General features: G+C 40.6%; 1 protein-coding gene across 14 annotated transcripts in view; it reads right to left on the reverse strand.

Moving 5' to 3' along the window:
* Positions 1 to 18331, reverse strand: part of TTC28 (tetratricopeptide repeat domain 28) — a 580310-nt gene that overhangs the window by 401064 nt on the left and 160915 nt on the right. The window contains exon 1 of one of the 14 annotated variants that reach the window (XM_055549382.1): positions 7801 to 10725. The exons of the other annotated variants lie outside the window; for them this stretch is intronic. Within the exon in view, the coding sequence (XP_055405357.1) occupies positions 7801 to 7827 (27 nt within the window). The 5' untranslated portion in view covers positions 7828 to 10725. Of the gene's footprint in view, positions 1 to 7800; positions 10726 to 18331 lie in introns of those variants that run through there. 14 annotated transcript variants of the gene reach the window in all.

An 18331-nucleotide genomic window follows, 5' to 3' on the forward strand; every position in this document is an offset into this window, starting at 1 on the left:
TAGTAGGCTGCATTTATCTTTTATTTCTCCAGCCCACCCTCTGTTGGAAAAAACAAATTATTAAATAATAAAGTTGCAAAGTCCACCAAAATGATCATGAGTCCACTACCACTCACTATGACATTCTCTTTCCACTCCTCAAAAACATATTTCCAAAACTACCTGATAGATCTGGGCTTAAGCATTTCAGTTTTTCACAGATAATCGTGATTTAACATAATCCTAAAAATGAGTATGTGGATTTCCATATGTTCATTTATAAATATTTAAAATATAAAACATGCTTAACAATTGTCAGAGCAATGAAGTAATGAACCAGATAAATATAAGAGGTACTCAAGGTTTTTAGTTATATAAAACAAGTTGGCATTCAATCTGTTTTTAGGTTCAAATATTGTTATTTTGATTTTCCATAAAACAAGGAACATCTATTTATATATTGGACCAGTCAAAATAAGAAATTACTTATCAATTTTGAAAAACCCAATCTCTAATCTAATAAATGTTGTTATGCCAATATAGGATATGTTATCCTAAGATGCACAACAAAATTTCCTTGTTGCTTTCTTCTTTCCCTACCCCCACTATTATCTTTCAAGGTTTAAGTCTACATATATCTGTGTGTTTAGGAGAGTATGTATCCAAACACAAAGAGTTCCCACAATGACCTGCTAGTTCCCAACTCCACTTTGTCCCTGTTTCAAATGGTAACCACTCTCTAACTCAGAATTACCTCAAAATCTGTTTCCACAAGCCTTAATCTCCCAATGTGCTATAAATCCAAAATATTACCTCCCCCAAAGTAAGTAATGCTGGAAATACGGGTATTCATGAATGGACATTAGCTTACACAACCGGACATAAGCTATAGAAATTTCAGCCTTTCATAGTCCAAACTGAGAGACATCTACCAGCAGAAAGCTTATGTGCAGCTGACAACTGACATCGTTTATTGCAGGTACTCTCTCCAGAAATGCTAAGTTTATTACACAGAAGGTGTAAACCAAAGGATACAATTTTATGTTTTTCCTAACAATACATGCTAAAAGAATAGAATACTCAAAATAACAAAGATCACTCCAACAGAATAAATAGCAAACTGTTGAAAAAGGAATATAGTTAAAGGGCTCGATCATGTGAGAATATTCCTCTTAGCTACAAAAATCTAAAAGGGGAGACTAATAAGAAAGTTCAGGACAAAAGATTCATATATATCCCAAAAATGACAGTTAAATGATATAATTTTTATAGCTTTCAATAAAACTACATGGTTTTAGCACATCAATAAAAGCAAAGTCTTAAAGCTGAGACATACATTGTTATTAATGACATAATGAATTCACTGCGGAAGCTAAGGCTGACAAGGCCAGCCGGGATTTCAGGTTTTCTCTTGCTTCTACTGTGTTTTCCACAGCATGTCATCACTGTGACTGACTAGCAAAATGAAGGTGGCTGCTGGAGCCTTTTCTTGAAGTTGGGCCAATTAAACTCTGTAGCCTCTCACACTGGCAATGTTTACTGGCTAGCTCCTGAACAGTAAAGGTGCCAAATCAGATTTCCTCATCACTGACTTCCTTCACTTCTTATCAAGTCTATCAGCTATTTCCAGCTACTCCAATGTCCCTGGAAGTAGTTTTCTATTGATGACCATTTTCCCACCAGTTTTACAAGATCAAAAACATTTCAGGCTGAAGGGAATAAAGATTTACTCTGGTAGTTTACAGCCATGGTGTTGCTCCACTGCTATCTTGTGACCCAGCTGTAAGATGTTATAATTTCATGCAAAGATGGGCACAAAAAAAGGACAGAAATGGCAAGGACCTAATAGAGCAGAAGAGATTAAGAAGAGGTGGCAAGAATACACAGAAGAATTGAACAAAAAAGGTCTTAATGACCCAGATAACCACAATGGTGTGGTCACTCACCTAGAGCCAGACATCCTGGAATACGAAGTCAAGTGGGCCTTAGGAAGCATCACTACGAACAAAGCTAGTAGAGGTGATGGAATTCCAGTTGAGCTATTGCAAATCCTAAAAGATGATGCTGTGAAAGTGCTGCACTCAATATGTCAGCAAATTTGGAGAACTTGGCAGTGGCCACAGGACTGGAAAAGGTCAGTTTTTATTCCAATCCCAAAGAAAGGCAATGCCAGAGAATGCTCAAACTACCGCACAACTGAGCTCATTTCAGATGCTAGCGAGGTCATGTTCAAACTTCTTCAAGCTAAGATTCAACAGTACATGAACCAAGAACTTCCAGATGTAAGGGCTAGATTTAGAAAAGGCAGAGGAACCAGAGATCAAATTGCCAACATTCACTGGATCATAGAAGAATCACGGGAATTCCAAAAAACATCTACTTCTGCTTCATTGACTACACTAAGCACCTGACTGTGTGGATCACAACAAACTATGGAAAATTCTAAAACAGATAGGAATACCAGACCACCTCAGTTACCTTCTGAGAAGCCTGTATGCAGGTCAAGAAGTGACCGTTAGAATCTGTCGTGGAACAACAAACTGGTTCAAAATTGGGAAAGGAATATGTCAAGGCTATATATTGTCACCCTGAGTATTTAACTTATATGCAGAGTACATCATGGGAAATACCAGGCTGGACAACTCACAAGTTGGAATCAAGATTGCCAGGTATGCAGATGATACTACCCTTACGGCAGAAAGCGAGGGGAACCAAAGAGCCTCTTGATGAAAGTGAAAGAGAAAAGTGAAAAGGCTGACTTAAAGCTCAACATTTAAAAAACTAAGATCATGGCATCTGGTCCCATCATTTCATGGCAAATAGATGGGGGAAAAAATGGAAACCGTGGCAGGTTTTATTTTCTTGGGATCCAAAATCACTGCAGATGGTGACTGCAGCCATGAAATTAAAAGACGCTTGCTCCCTGGAAGAAAAGCTATGACCAACCTAGAGAGCATATTAAAAAGCAGAGACATCACTTTGCCAACAAAGGTCCCTACAGTCAAAGTCCCTATAGTTTTTCCAGTAGTCATATACAGATGTGAGAGTTGGACCATTAAGAGCACTGAAGAATTGATGCTTTCAAACTGTGGTGCTGGAGAAGACCTGAGAGTTCCTTGGACAGAAAGGAGATCAAACCAGTCCATCCTAAAGGAAATCAGTCCTGAATATTCATTGGACGGACTGATGCTGAAGCCAAAGCTCCAATACTTTGGCCACCTGATGTGAAGAGCCATCTCATTGGAAAAGACCCTAATGCAATAAAGACTGAGGCCAGGAGGAGAAGGGGGCAACAGAGGATGAGATGGTTATATATCATCACAACTCAATGGAAAGGAGTTTGAGCAAACTCCAGGAGACAGTAGAGGACAGGGAAGCCTGGCATGCTGCAGTCCATGGGGTTCCAAAGAGTCACACACAACTGAGCAACTGAATAACAACAATTAGACAAAAGAGAGACATTGCAGAATGTTAAGGAGAATAATACGTGTATTTCTTTAAATAATTATTCTAGAAGAAGAAAGAAGGAAAGGCAGAGGAAAAAAGAGACAAGAAAAAGAAAAATCATTAGGATGTCATTTGCAATATATCCAGCAAGTGACAATGAGGCATTTGACTCTAACAGTGAGGAGTCAGATGTGAAAGATTAAATGACACGCCCAAGGACACAAGTCATGGGAACTGCCAGAACCAAAACCTAGGTCTCTAGGTTGCACTGATCCAGGAATGATGTATAGAACAGATCTGCAGAAAGACCTTTATCATAAAATTTCTAAGACTTCTCTTTAAAACTGCTTTGGTCACAATGCTTATTTTTAAGTTTAATTTTATACTATAAACAAACTGTGGTCCAAAATGAAAATGATAATATCAACTAGCACAGCATTTAGGCAGGTAACTAAGTAAAATTTAGTATGCTGCTGCTGCTGCTGCTAAGTCATTCCAGGCAAGAATACTGGAGTGGGGTGCCATTGCTTTCTCCAAAATTTAGTATAGTTGTATTAAAATTTGAAGCTGAGCTTTCTAATCTAAAAACAAAATACTTTATTATAGAAAAAGTGCAGGGATTTGAAATACAATTTTTTCGGTAAAAGTAATAAGCTATTTCAAGACACAAATTTATAAGATGCAATCCTTATAAGTGAGCTTTGAAATAAGCTTTTAAAATGAAGCCCTATCAGAGAAGTCATTTAAGAAGCCAGATTCACATTATATTAATGTGACAAGTATAATAAGATAAATACATATGATTCTCAAATGACATAATTAATGTAGCTTATGTGACATATTCCTATTAATGATCTTTTATTATGTGTGAACAGTAAAATAACATTAGATAAGCAATGAAAAAATCCAATCAGTAGCAGCTTTCCTGAAGGTTTTGACTGTAGTCTTATTTACACAGTGTTATCTGATACTAATCCTTGGATTTTAAACAGCAAAAATCACTTCAGAATTGTAAACAAACATGTTCCTATGAGATGATCATTTTAATTACTATCATTTCTGCAAATACAAGATAAAAATAAGGTGCTGCATGATCGCCTCTTAAGGTGAAAACAGAGGAAAACAGATTCTGCCAGGCCAATAAGGTTATGTTAATAAAAGAATCGTGACCCTGGATCCAAGCCTGGTCCACAGAGCCTGATAGTGTGTCTTAACAATGACTATCATGGAACCTGTGTGGAAAGTGTAGCTGTCCCCTCCCTGGTATTATCCACAAAAGATCAGAAGTGAGTGTCAAAATATTGTTGTTTTCTTTAATAATCCACTACAGTCTAATACCTATGAGCCAAATGAAATATTTTGAACTTTTTTACATTTAAAGACCATACCACCCTAAAAACAGATACAAGTTTTACAAAGCAATATTTATTATTTACTTTTACATCAAATAAATATCTACTGAGCAACTATATTATTCTTGGCACCAAAAAAAGAGGTGTGAAGTATTGTTTCTAAACTCAAGGAGCTTGAAGCATAATTGAGAGGTTGATTTAAAAAAAGGTGGGGGGAGGGGTGGTTTACTATCAGTAAAGCACAATCTATCTAAAAGAGCATAGATTTTAAATGCTCCAGGAATTCAGAAGTAGATAAAATCACTGTTTCTTCAAGAAGGGGAGGGAAGAAGAGCATCTTGGTGGTAGTATCCAGAAGTGAGGGAGCAAAGCTACAGCTAACTAAGCTCCTCACTGGTCCTGAGGGTGGAACATGATTAATCATGTTCTGGTGGTTTCTTTGTGGAAAAAAAAAGGTAGCAGACCCTAATTGAATACTCCAAAGCCCACATCTTGAATTTTAGTATTTACTTAAACCCAGCAAATAAGCAGAGGAAAGAAGAGTAAAGAGCTCCCTTTCAATCATATACCCTAGCTGCATGCACAGTTAGAAACAAAGAAACCTAGAACCTATGGTCATGGTCTTACGGTGAGCCCAGAATTTACAAAAGCCAGCACTGGCAGTGGCTGACAGGGCACCATGACAGCAAGTTAGCAACCAATCCTAGCCATGAGGCCCAGCTACACCCAGTGCTGCTTGGATCAGTATTCGACTGATGATCGTCCTAGCTTTGCTGAATCACATCAATGTAGTATCACTCTGCATTTGTGGCATAAATGGCTTTTATGAAACAGTTTGACAAAACACATGGCACGTGACTGTAGCACCACAAACGTGTTAGCATACCCAGCCGGAGACCACGGCAGTGACTGGATCTGTGAGTATTCTTGCAGGTGTAAAAAAATAAAAATAATCTTTGTAAAGAATTATTTGTGGCCTCTAGGAGTTGAATATTCTTTCAAGGAAGCTTCCATTTCCAATGTAGAAGAAGCAACAAGAACTGTTCTCCAGCCACCTCCAAATAATCACACAGTATTTGATAGCTCAGCTTATTTTTTAATCTTCCATGAACTCTGTAGAATTTTATCTGGATCCTTATAACATGATGATTTGGGATTATGAATGCAGTGAATAAACACAACCTTCTGGTATAGCAATTTAAGTAACACAGAGTGAGTAAATACTTCAGAGTGAATCCTAACACTTGAAACAGAATCTTCCAGAGTCCAGAAATCCACCTGACTGCCAAGAATAATACTTCCGTGGTTCAAGCAATACCAGTACCCAGGGGGGTTTCCACAGACATAACCACATGAGTTACTGCGTACTGGGTAAAATAGAAAAAACAGACATTTATGAATGTATATTTTGCAGACATTTTAAAAGTACTCATAAATATACAATTTACAAATACAGAAGAAATTGAAGGGAGGGCTCTAGGAATACACAGCATCTGTTTGAATTGCTTGATCATATCATTTCTTCTATGGGTTTTCCTCACCCTAACTCTGATTTTTATAGGTCAGGGGTGGGGGGGAAGATGCATGGATCTCTTATCTAAAATACATGAAATCAATCTCGCTGAAAGAGGCTCTATGATAAGAACTAATATATGAGAGATTCTGACTTCAGGATGAGGTATAAATGACTTCATTTCAGATAGCAAATTAGATAGCAAAGAAAACCTTTCAATTCACCAGGCTATATCGAAGCAGTGTTTGTTAGATTTTCTAGCAATAAAACAAATGCACAATATCTTCTCATGCATTTCACACAATTTCCATTTCAGCTCTGATGTAAAACATGGTATCACACATCATGCCACAAAGAAAGAAGTCAGTTTAGCTAGTTCAAGTAAAACGCCAGGCAGCTGCTAACAGAGACAGGTCACGGCTGGGGAGGCGCACAGCACATTCAGTTCAGTATGTTTTCCCTCAGAAGAATGTCAATAAAAACCGGGCCAAATTAGGTATTTGGGGGGGGGGGGGGCGGGGAGGAGTCCTGCTATGCAGTGAACCACTGCAGTTCACCTAACAGCACCAGTCAGACAAGTTAGCAAAAGGGAGCCCTAGCCAAAGCTACAGCCACCCACAACTTGAAGAAAGCTGTCTTTCTCCCTGAACGTCCTGGGGTAGCGACCAGTCCCACATTTAGAAACGTTATTTCTGGGGCCAATAGCAATTTATTTTGATAGAACCACTGGAATTTTTTTTTCGTGAGTTCTCAACAAAGGAGCCATATTAGGAAATAATCTCGCAAAAAGCAAAGTGCCCCCTCCCCTTCTTCCCCACGATCGATGCACACACACCCGTGCAGGCTGCCACGCACAGACACACGCCCGTGACAATGGCTGGCGTGTTCACTCGCGCTGGCCCACGCGGCCGCCTGAAGCCCCGCGGGCAGAAGGCCCAGCCGGCCGGCCCCAGGCGCTCAGGCTGGAGGCCCCGCGGCCCCGCTGCCCGGGAACCAGCTGCTGGGCGGTTGTGCTGGGGATGCTCGCCCCCCAGCGGGGCCCTGGGGAAGCGGCTGCCAGCGGCTCAGAGCCTATTAACCCCTGGGGGAAGTAGGTGCTACAACACCCACCTGCGAGGACATTGGAGTGTGTCGGGAACACAACCCCAAATGGCTCCCCACAGACGAGGCGCCACCGAGTTCTTAGACCCTGGCAGCTCTTGGCTGGCTCCGGCAAAGCTAATCGTGTTGCTAGCTCCACCGGGTTTCTAAAGCAAAGGGATGTTTCTGAGCTGTCACCCCTGAGAGTCCAGGCATACCAAGAAGGAAAAACTTAAGAGGGCAGTGGACGCAGACCAGACTTGGTAACTCGTCCCTAAGGAACTGGCCTAAGTCCCAAAGGGACAGAGCTATTTGGACCTGCCCGTCCAGCAAACTATGGAAGGGGTGGAGGGACCCGAGGGCAGCCGCCCCCTGTCACCCCTCCCTGGGTCAGGCATCAGGGCCCCGTCCCCACTCCGGGACACTTACCTTCTTCCGGGGCTGCCATTTCATCATATTTGTACAGCCGATATGTGGAACATCAAGATGCTGGCTGGGGGCTGGGGGCAGATGCAGGGCAGCGGCGACTCCAAGTCATGCTGCCTCCCTCCCACCCCCTAATTCTTTCCCATATTCACCGCGAAGGGAAAGAGCCCAGGAGAGTCCAGTCTTTTCGCCTTCAGTTCAATGAAGTATCCCCAAACCAGGAACACGCTCCCCACGGGGCTAGGAAGTCCCAGCAGCAACCAGTGTACTCCAGCCAGAGCGGAGCATTTTCCCCTCGGGCCAGCGCCCGCAAAAGGAGCCTGCAGCAAGGGGTCTCCAAGCCGGCGCAGAGACCCTCCCTCAGACAAGAGCCGGAGAACGCAAGCTGCTACAGAAACCCAGTCGGGTTCCTGCCATCCAAACCCCTTTTGACGAATTCTCCTCTTCTCAAAAAAAGATTAGACAAGCAATCAAACCCTCACGCGCAGCCTGGAGCAATTCCCAAAATTCTGAGTGTATTTCTCGTTTGTAAAATTTAGCAAAGAAAATTCCAAAGATCTGTAATCAGAGCTTCTTTGCGCTGTTTTCTCTTCCTTCTTGGATAACTTGGGGAAAGGATCTACCCTTCCCGAAATGTCTACCTTCCCTTAACACTGTAAATAGGAAAACTTGGTTTGTGTGTTTAGATTTTTTTTTTTTTTTTTAATTCCCAAGAACCTTAGTGGGGAAAGGCTGGAAGGAAATCCTGCAAGAACCCAACTCCACAGCTCAGTCTGCACTAATGACTTCCTTCCCTTCAGTGCGAGCACAGCCTGCCCAGCTCCAGCCACACAGAGCAAATGGTTTCTGGGTCTTAGTGCCACGACATCTGCTACAAAGCAAAAAGTAAAGCATACAGTTTCAGAGGCACCTCACAGCTCCCAAGGAATCAGAGCCAGAAGAGAACTACAGAAGCAGGAGACCATTTCAAAAGATCTTGATTTGTGAGTTATATCAAGAGGAAAAAAGAAATAGAAAAGGTTTCTAGACCAAAGGGCTATATAATCTAAAAGTGTGACTTAAAGGAAAAAGATTTAAGGTATTTGACATGATTAAAATTTTAATCAAAAGTAGACTCTGCTTCTCTAAATTTAGCACTGATTTTATTATTGCTATAAGATTAAGTTTCATGCAGCATCTGTAAAATGCTTCCATCCTACTTAAGGAGATACATCTCCAAATACAAAATACAGTGTAATTCTATTATTTGTCATCCAACATATCTAGTAATTCTTATCACCATGAGGCTACTTTGATAGATGGGAATTAATGGGTAATGTAAGCTACTAGAATACTAACTGATATACATAATAAAAACAACTGATGTACCATCACTCCATTGTTCCAACCACGTTTAATGTATTACTCTCAAAGCTCTATAATATAATGCATTGGCAGGACTGACTGATGGGGATGATTATAAGCAGATTGGATACTAACAATATCAGATACAAATGTCATTAAAATACCCAAAACAGTTAATTAAAACAAATTATTTTTGTCTTTTTTTCTAAGCCTGAGTCTGAAATCTGATGGTGAAATCATTATCTTAAAAAAAAAAAAGTAATATCAGCAATTACAGCTGAAGGAATAAGCACTAGTGCTTAAGCCATAATCTGCATCACAGGTACACAGCAGCCTCACTGCTCTGCTCAATAAAACTACTAACTGCCTATGATGTAAGCACCTATCATTTGCCAGCCGCTGTTCCAGACACTAGAAATATGAGTAAGAGGCTGTCCCTGCTCTTAAAATTACATACTGCAGGCTGGAGTCACAAATAACACCAATATTCTGTATATGTTCTAACATCCAAATCATTCTTCACAGCTTAACGTGGATATCTTACTAACACGGAAGTTCAATAAACTTCAAACCAATTCATTAATCTTCCCCAAAATCAGTTTCTCTTCCCAACTTTCCTGTATCTGTCCATAGCACTGTTATTCTTCTAGGATCACAAACTAAAACTTTAATTAACATCATTCCTATGTCTAATCTATCACCAAGTCCTTTCACTTCCTTCTTAGACATTGCTTTCAAATTCCTGCTACTGATATCTGAGGTCAGAGCCTCACAAAACAAACATATATTAAGTCTCAACGGGGTGCAAAACATCATATAGGATAGAAAGGTATAAAACTAAGTCCCTACACTAGAAGAAGTTAAAAGAAGTTAGGACAGAGCTGAAGACCTATAAGAAGACAACCAGACATTTGCCTTGGTCAGTTAAACAAATGAGTTACGTGGTTAACAGCATTCCAAGAGACAGAAGAAGAAACCACTGTCAACAGGGATGGCCAAGGACGATGTGACAAAGGAATCTGAAACAGAAACTCAGAGGAGATACAACTCATTCTAGAGCCAAAAGCCAAGGTCCTTATCACAGGCAGTAATGCTCTTCAGAATCACAGAACTCACCTCCTAGGTAGGAGAGACTTTCTCAGACCCTGCCATACTGACCACCTCACTGTCCCCTGAATATATCAAGCACCCTCTTCCTGAACTACTCTTCCCCCAAATACCTTCTTGGATCTCGCCCTCAGTTCCTTCAGTTCAAATATCATATTAGAAAAGCTGTCTTTCATCATTCCTTCTAAAACAATAGCACTATGACCCACATACTGTTACTGTCTCTCTTCCTTGGGCTGCTACAGTTACTTCATAGGCCTTATGGCATATATTAAGAGTTTATTTATTTAATGTCTTATATCCCCAAGAATGTAAGTTACAATGGAGCAGGAACTTTGTCATAAAATCAACACCGAGTGAACAGTGCCTGATACAACTGTCAATAAATATTTGTTGAATGAAATAACGAAAGAAAAGAACAAATAGTGTGAGCAAAGGAGGCAAGCCTATGTAAGATGTAGTCAAGATACAAAATATATCAATCTGCCTAAAATTAAAGCTTAAGTATGAGAATGTTAGAGGCAGAATGTTTCTTGTTCAGCTCTGTAATCCTCAGGGGCCAGCATAGTGCCTGGCACAGCAGAAGTGCTCAATATATATGGGATAAAAGAATGAAGGGAGGGTAGAGATTGAATGATGAATGAATGAAATTTCATTCCATTCCATATAAAGTAAAAGATACTTTGGCAAGGTACGTTGGAACCAAATGGTAGGGAAGAATGTAAGGCAAACAAATCTGGACTTTATCCTGTAGGAGGCAGAGCATTAAATGTATTAACAGTGGTCAAGAGGCACACTGAAGCAATATTTTTAAGCAATCTAACAAAATATTAACCATGACTTTATGCAGCTGCTTTGTACATAAACCGTTAGATTTTTAAATTATGTGCATAGTTAAAATGTTTATAATGATCATTCGACAGATATCAAAACTGAAATCACAGGAGTTAACTGACCTTTTCAATGCCACGGGGCAAGTCAATGGTAATGGAAGGATTAGAATCCAGGGCTTATAAACCAACACCTGAGTAATGGAGGCAGGAACCTACAATTGCTTAGGGGTCAGAATAAAAGTTTCTATTTTTTGCTCTGCCTCTGACTTGCTATACAACAAAAATTTTCAGAAGGGCAAGGCAGGTGACATGAATAAATGAAACAGGTGTAAGATAAGAGGGAACTGTAAGGCTTATAAATCCAGAGAAAGATAAATCATGAAAAAGAAGGAGTTACAACATAACACTAGTCAATTGATGTCATACAGGAATATCAGTCCAACGATGCCAGATGCTCTAAATTTTCATGAGAAGCTAAAATTTTCCTGATTTTAACTGTTTGCTCAAAAGTTTTAAAGCATCCTAACAGGCCAAACAAAACATGCCTGTAGGTCTAAATTCCATCTGCAAGTCATAATTTGTGACTGTGGATTTAACCACTCAAGGTTTCACTTTCCCATATGTAAATTAAGAGACCTTCACAGTCCCTAATCTATGGGGTGGTTTTCTGAGGGCATCTGTAAATCCATATGCATACCACACCTGGTCTGTGGACTGAGGCGCTCAGATGCTGTCCCATGCTCAGATGTTACTGGACTTAGTAAATTAAGACAGTTATTTAAATTGGCAGAGGGGGGCTCTGAGAACACTGGATTGTAACAGGAAAGGTGACAGAGATATTTATGTTTCGATAGAAAAACATAATCAGTCTAAAACTTCAAGGTGATACAAGGTTTCAGTTGGTTTTCAATTTTTTAGGTATGCCTCCTTTGGGTTACTTATTTGTATGGTATTTCTTCCCCCACTGACTGGTGAGTGTTTTGGCTTTCATTTAGTAGGTGCCACTTGACAGAAGAATCCCATGGACAGAGGAGCCTGGCAGGCTACACAGTCCATAAGGTTGCACAGAGTCAGACACAACTGAAGCGACTTACCACAAAACAGCGTTCAATATAGGACCATTACCCATAAGCCTATAAATATGAATACACTCTTAAATCATTGCTTTTTTTCTTTGTGCCTTTATTTATTTTGCTTAATCCAAACTGATTTACTAATTATACCTGAAATATTTATAGAATTACTATCATACCAGCATACCTTCTCCTTTGGAAATTACTTATATAGAGCTACCAAGATAACACAACTCAGTGTAGCTTATTGTTTGAAAGATCCAGTGTCAAACAGTAAGATCACAATTTCTCAGATACGCAGCTACTAAAAGGCATCTGTACAACTCCAGTTTTTAACACAGTACTTTGCAAATTACTTACCTAAAAGCACACACTGTAAAACAGTCTATTAAAATAGTGTTTTCCTCAATAACTACTTGACTATTCAACTCTGAACAAAAGCAAGAAAGAGGAAATGAATGGCGAAAACACACCTTTTTTCATTGTTGTGAATTTCTTCAAGATTTCCTAAAGAGGGATATGTCTGACACTGATCACAGGGTAAATGCCTGGAAAAGCTAGTCTCATAGTTATTTACATTTATTGTGTTTTAGAATAATACACTCAATGTGAAACAGTATTTGGAAAATACATTAATTTTTCCAAAGATCTCTCAATTATTTTCAAGTATCTAAAGAGACATTAGTAAAGTAAAGGGACAAAGGCAGAAGTATATTTGAGACCAAAAACTGTGGCCTCATTAGTAATGTGTGTGCGCTCAGTCACTCAGTTGTGCCTGACTCTCGGCAACTTCACGGAGCCTATCGGACTCCACAGAATTTTTCAGGCAAGAATACTGGTGCAGGTTACCATTTCCTACTTGAGGGAATTATTCCAACCCAGAAATTGAACCCACATCTCTTGCATCTCCTGACTGGCAGGCAGATTCTTTACCACTGCACCACCTGGGACAGAGAAGGCAATGGCACCCCACTCCAGTACTCTTGCCCGGAAAATCCCAGGGATGGCGGAGCCTGGTGGGCTGCCGTCTCTGGGGTCGCACAGAGTCGGACACGACTGAGCGACTTAGCAGCAGTAGCATCAGCACCACCTGGGAAGCCAATCACTAGTAACATTTCACACAACTGGGTGCTTTCAGAATATTAAAGGCCTTGCTTTGCTTTAAAAAAAAAAAAAAGACAGAGAGAGAACCTGTTATAGTAAGAATTCTGCCACACAACCAAGTAGATGTAGAACCATGTTCCCATTCCTTGGAAGTAAACTTCTCTACAACCTTCAGGGAGAATCACCTCTAACCTTAGCCACCTTGCTTCCTTCCACTATGTCAGACAGTGTCAGAGAAGCTGAAACACAATCCTGTAAATTCAACACATACTGATGTAGGAGATAGATGGGCTCCAGGTTAGACATTTACAACTGGCCTCCTGTTTGCATTTCATGGGGCACATAGAAGTGGGCTTCAGGCTAGATACAAACTATTAGCATTTTGTGAGACAAGAGATGGTGGGCTCCAGTTAAAGCATTTACAATCAGCCTCCTATTTACTCTCTGAAATAGAAGTAACAACAGAAACAGGGTAAATAGCCAGTATTTGTCTCTTGTCAACACTTTAAGGTAATAGTCATACAATAGTTAAGGTAATAGTCACAGCAAGGACAAAGAGGAGTAAAACCTGTTTGAGTAAAGGATTAAAGGATCTCTGTTCCCCACTCTCTGGGGACAAGGGAAACACTACACATACACAGAAAGGCTCCCTATGGGTCAAAAGTCAAGGGATAACACCAGTCCATAATGAGTTGTGGTCCTCCCAGAAGCCTTCACTTTGATATCCACCTTGGCTGAGGGATGTGTGCCCATCCAGGGGAGGGTCCCAGCACACATCAGGTGTAGGGAAAGAAACCAGATTAATTGGCCAGAAAGAAGACAAACCCAGAAGAGCTGACCTATGTAAACGACTCACCGTTTCGTTACTTCGCTCCTCCTCACTGGTGGGGCACCTACACCCTTCCTCTCCCAGTGTGCATCTCCACCTCGCTTCTGTCTTAACTCAACATTTCTCTATGTGCTCTCCGACCTGTTGTTGTGCTGTGCCTCTAGTAATAAGCTTTGTACCTGCATTTATAGTTTCTGCCTCCATGATAAATGCATTTTTCACTGGGGGTAAAAATCCACGGAAAAATAGTTTCTAGCCTCCAGCTCTTTGCTGGTCTGGTGGCTAGGATTCCTGGTTCTCATCCAGACTATCCAGGTTCAATTCCTGGGCAGGGAACTAAGAGCTCACTTCACGCCATGGCTCACTGCTGCCTCACCAAGATCAGACTGAGTTCTCATTCTATACAAGGGACTCTACCAGGTACTATGAAAAGAGACAAAAATAAATCAGATAATTTTTGCCCTTAAGGACAGAGCTGTGTGGTGGAGGTTGAAGGAGAAGACAAGTACACAACCAATAAAAACAACAATAACAATAGCAGCTAACCCTTACTGATCTTGCCATTCATCTGACTTTAAGAATCCAAGCTCTTAGAGCAAGCTAAGTGCTACAAGATGAAATAATTAAGGGCATATTCTCTCATTAAGACTCAGTTGAGTTCAGTCGCTCAGTCGTCTCTGACTCTTTGAGACCCCATGAATTGCAGCACGCCAGGCCTCCTTGTCCATCACCAACTCCCGGAGTTCACCCAAACCCATATCCATTGAGTTGGTGATGCCATCCAGCCATCTCAGCCTCTGTCATCCTCTTCTCCCCCTGCCCCCAATCCCTCCCAGCATCAGAGTCTTTTCCAATGAGTCAACGCTTTGCATGACGTGGCCAAAGTACTGGAGTTTCAGCTTCAGCATCATTCCTTCCAAAGAAATCCCAGGGCTGATCTCCTTCAGAATGGACTGGTTGGATCTCCTTGCAGTCCAAGGGACTCTCAAGAGTCTTCTCCAACACCACAGTTCAAAAGCATCAATTCTTCGGTGCTCAGCCTTCTTCACAGTCCAACTCTCACATTCATACATGACCACTGGGAAAACCATAGCCTTGACTAGACGGACCTTTGTTGGCAAAGTAATGTCCTGCTTTTGTTGGCATAGTAATGTCTATGCTATCTAGGTTGGTCATAACTTTCCTTCCAATGAGTAAGCGTCTTTTCATTTCATGGCTGCAATCACCATCTGCAATGATTCTGGAGCCCAAAAAAATAAAGTCTGACACTGTTTCTACTGTTTCCCCACCTATTTCCCATGAAGTGATGGGACCAGATGCCATGATCTTCGTTTTCTGAATGTTGAGCTTTAAGCCAACTTTTTCACTCTCCACTTTCATCAAGAGGCTTTTTAGTTCCTCTTCACTTTCTGCCATAAGGGTGGTATCATCTGCATATCTGAGGTTATTGATATTTCTCCCGGCAATCTTGATTCCAGCTTCTGCTTCTTCCAGCCCAGCATTTCTCATGATGTGCTCTGCATAGAAGTTAAATAAGCAGGGTGACAATATACAGCCTTGACGTACTCCTTTTCCTATTTGGAACCAGTCTGTTGTTTCATGTCTACTTCTAACTGTTGCTTCCTGACCTGCATATAGGTTTCTCAAGAGGCAGGTCAGGTGGTCTGGTATTCCCATTTCTTTCAGAATTTTCCACTGTTTATTGTGATCCACATAGTCAAAGGCTTTGGCATGGTCAATAAAGCAGAAATAGATGTTTTTCTGGAACTCTCTTGCTTTTTCCGTGATCCAGCGGATGTTGGCAATTTGATCTCTGGTTCCTCTGCCTTTTCTAAAACCAGCTTGAACATCTGGAAGTTCACGGTTCACGTATTGCTGAAGCCTGGCTTGGAGAATTTTGAGCATTACTTTAACAGGCAAATTTGGCCTTGGAATACGGAATGAAGCAGGGCAAAGACTAACGGAGTTTTGCCAAGAGAATGCACTGGTCATAGCAAACACCCTCATTAAGACTATGAGAGCCCTAAAGAGTAATTAATTCTGACTGTTGTAACTAAGAAATGGTTTACTGGAGAGGTGGCACAGTGTCCTTTCAGCAAGCAGAGAAGAGGCTGGGGAAGGAATGTGCCAGACTGAAGGAACAGAGTGTAAGCCAAAACATGGAGGCATGAAAACATGGACCACATTAGTAAGTCATCTTATTGATCTGAGACATATAACACAAGGCAAGGCATAGTGTACTTAAGGTTAGAGGGCTGTGAATGCTATTACCTTAACAATAATAACTATAATTTATTGAGTATGTACTAAGCACAGAAGTCTTTTATATGTATATGTTTTTATTTGTTGATTCTTCTTAACACCTTTATGAGGAGGAACTATCATTATGCCCATTTTACAGAAGAGGAGATTAAGACTAATGGGTTAACTCCCAAAGAATTCCCAAAGAATCATGGCTAAAAGAAAGGAAACTAGAGTCAGATTCTCAAGTCTCATTCTTAACTCCTGACTTAGAATACAAGGGTGAGCAGCACAGGTTCTTAATTAAGGCATCAGCAAATCTATTTGAGTTTCATGCCAACTCTGGAAGTATACTGTGAAGGACAGAAAAGCATATGAGAACAATAAAGACAGGAAAGCCAAAGAAGTTTCTGTTGCAATAGCTCAGTAAGGGATGAAGAGGTCTTGAATCAGGGCAGCAGAAACAGAGAAAGGCCCTTCTTGAGAGACATTTCACAAGCAAAACATGGCCTAGGCTTCCGGGGTGGTTCAGATGGTAAAGAATCTCCCTACAATGCAGGAGACCCATGTTCAATCCCTGGGTTGGGAAGATCGCCTAGAGAAGGGAATGGCTACCCATTCCAGTATTCTTACCTGGAGAATTCCATGGACAGAGGAGCCTGGCAGGCTACAGTCCATGAGGTCACCAAGAGTCAGACACAACTGAGTGACTAACACACATACAACAACAACAGGAGGTTGTTACGTGAAAGAGACAGAGAAGGAAGGATTTAAAGATGATCCCTAAATTTTTCACCATCTTTTAGAAAAAGAGATACCCCCATTAACTAAGGTATGGGTCACAGAAAGAACAGGTAGGTATTAAATTCAGTTTGAGACTTACAGGTCTAAGGTAGTCATAAGAGATTCACAGGAATGTAAACTAGGCAGGTGGAGGTACTGCCTGGAGCTAAGGATATGTATCTGTATCTACAGCTATAGCTATAAAGAGATTTGTAGTTCATTCACATAATGATGACATGTATAAAGCTTTGGTGAAAAAAGAAAAAATACAATATAATTCACTGCTCAGTTGGGATGGGTGGGACACCTGCCCAGTTTCCTGAGGCAGCGTTTTTTATTTGGCTAATTATGTCTGGTTCAAACTCTAGATCTACCAACTAGCTATCTGACCCTGGGTTACTTCATTTTTCTGTACTTCAATTTCCAATTTTGTAAAATAGAGATAATAATACCAAAGTATGGTTGTTGGGAGTTTTAAATTATATATGTAATTATACACACACACACACACATATAATATATCCTGTATATAATGCTGTATGTTTACTGTTTTTGTTACTGTTGTTGTTTTACTATGCTAACCCTGACTTGATTTTTTTTCTCTTTATCACACCAAGCATTTTGTATTGATTATATATTAGGGCCACACCTGTCAGATTCTAATCTTCATGTATTTCAGTGGTAAAATCATTTTTCTAATGAGACTTCTGCTTCTGTTCGTGACACAGCAACTGGGACCAGGCGTACTCTCCTAACATAACTAGAAAACTGAATAAAATACAGGAAAAACACTGTTTTTGTACTATTTCAGACAACAATATGCACATAGTCCATGAACCTTGAGAGAAGCAAAACAAATGAGGTAACCCCTGTGATCACCCTGGATTTCTGCCTGGAGACACTTTCTGGACCACAGAGGAGGAAAGGGATCCCAAGCAGAGCACAATGGTCTTGAGGAGTCAGAGTCTGAGGATGCCAAGGAAGCTGGAACATTCAGGGCAGAGAAATGAAGAAGATGAACTCTAAGGGGGCGATGTGGACATGCTTCTCTAGAAATCAACAGACGGTCTTCTTGAGTTTTGGATGAATACAAAGTTGCCCAAAATAGGGTAAAACTCCAGGAGGCTAAGTGAAGGAAAACTGTAAGATGAACAACTGTCAGAACTCTCTAGGGCTGTAAGTCTTTTAAGTTCCAATAGCTAGAGTGGAGGGAATACCTA

This window comes from Bubalus kerabau, chromosome 16, assembly GCF_029407905.1.
Source record: "Bubalus kerabau isolate K-KA32 ecotype Philippines breed swamp buffalo chromosome 16, PCC_UOA_SB_1v2, whole genome shotgun sequence".
Classification (NCBI taxonomy): Eukaryota; Metazoa; Chordata; class Mammalia; order Artiodactyla; family Bovidae; genus Bubalus; species Bubalus kerabau.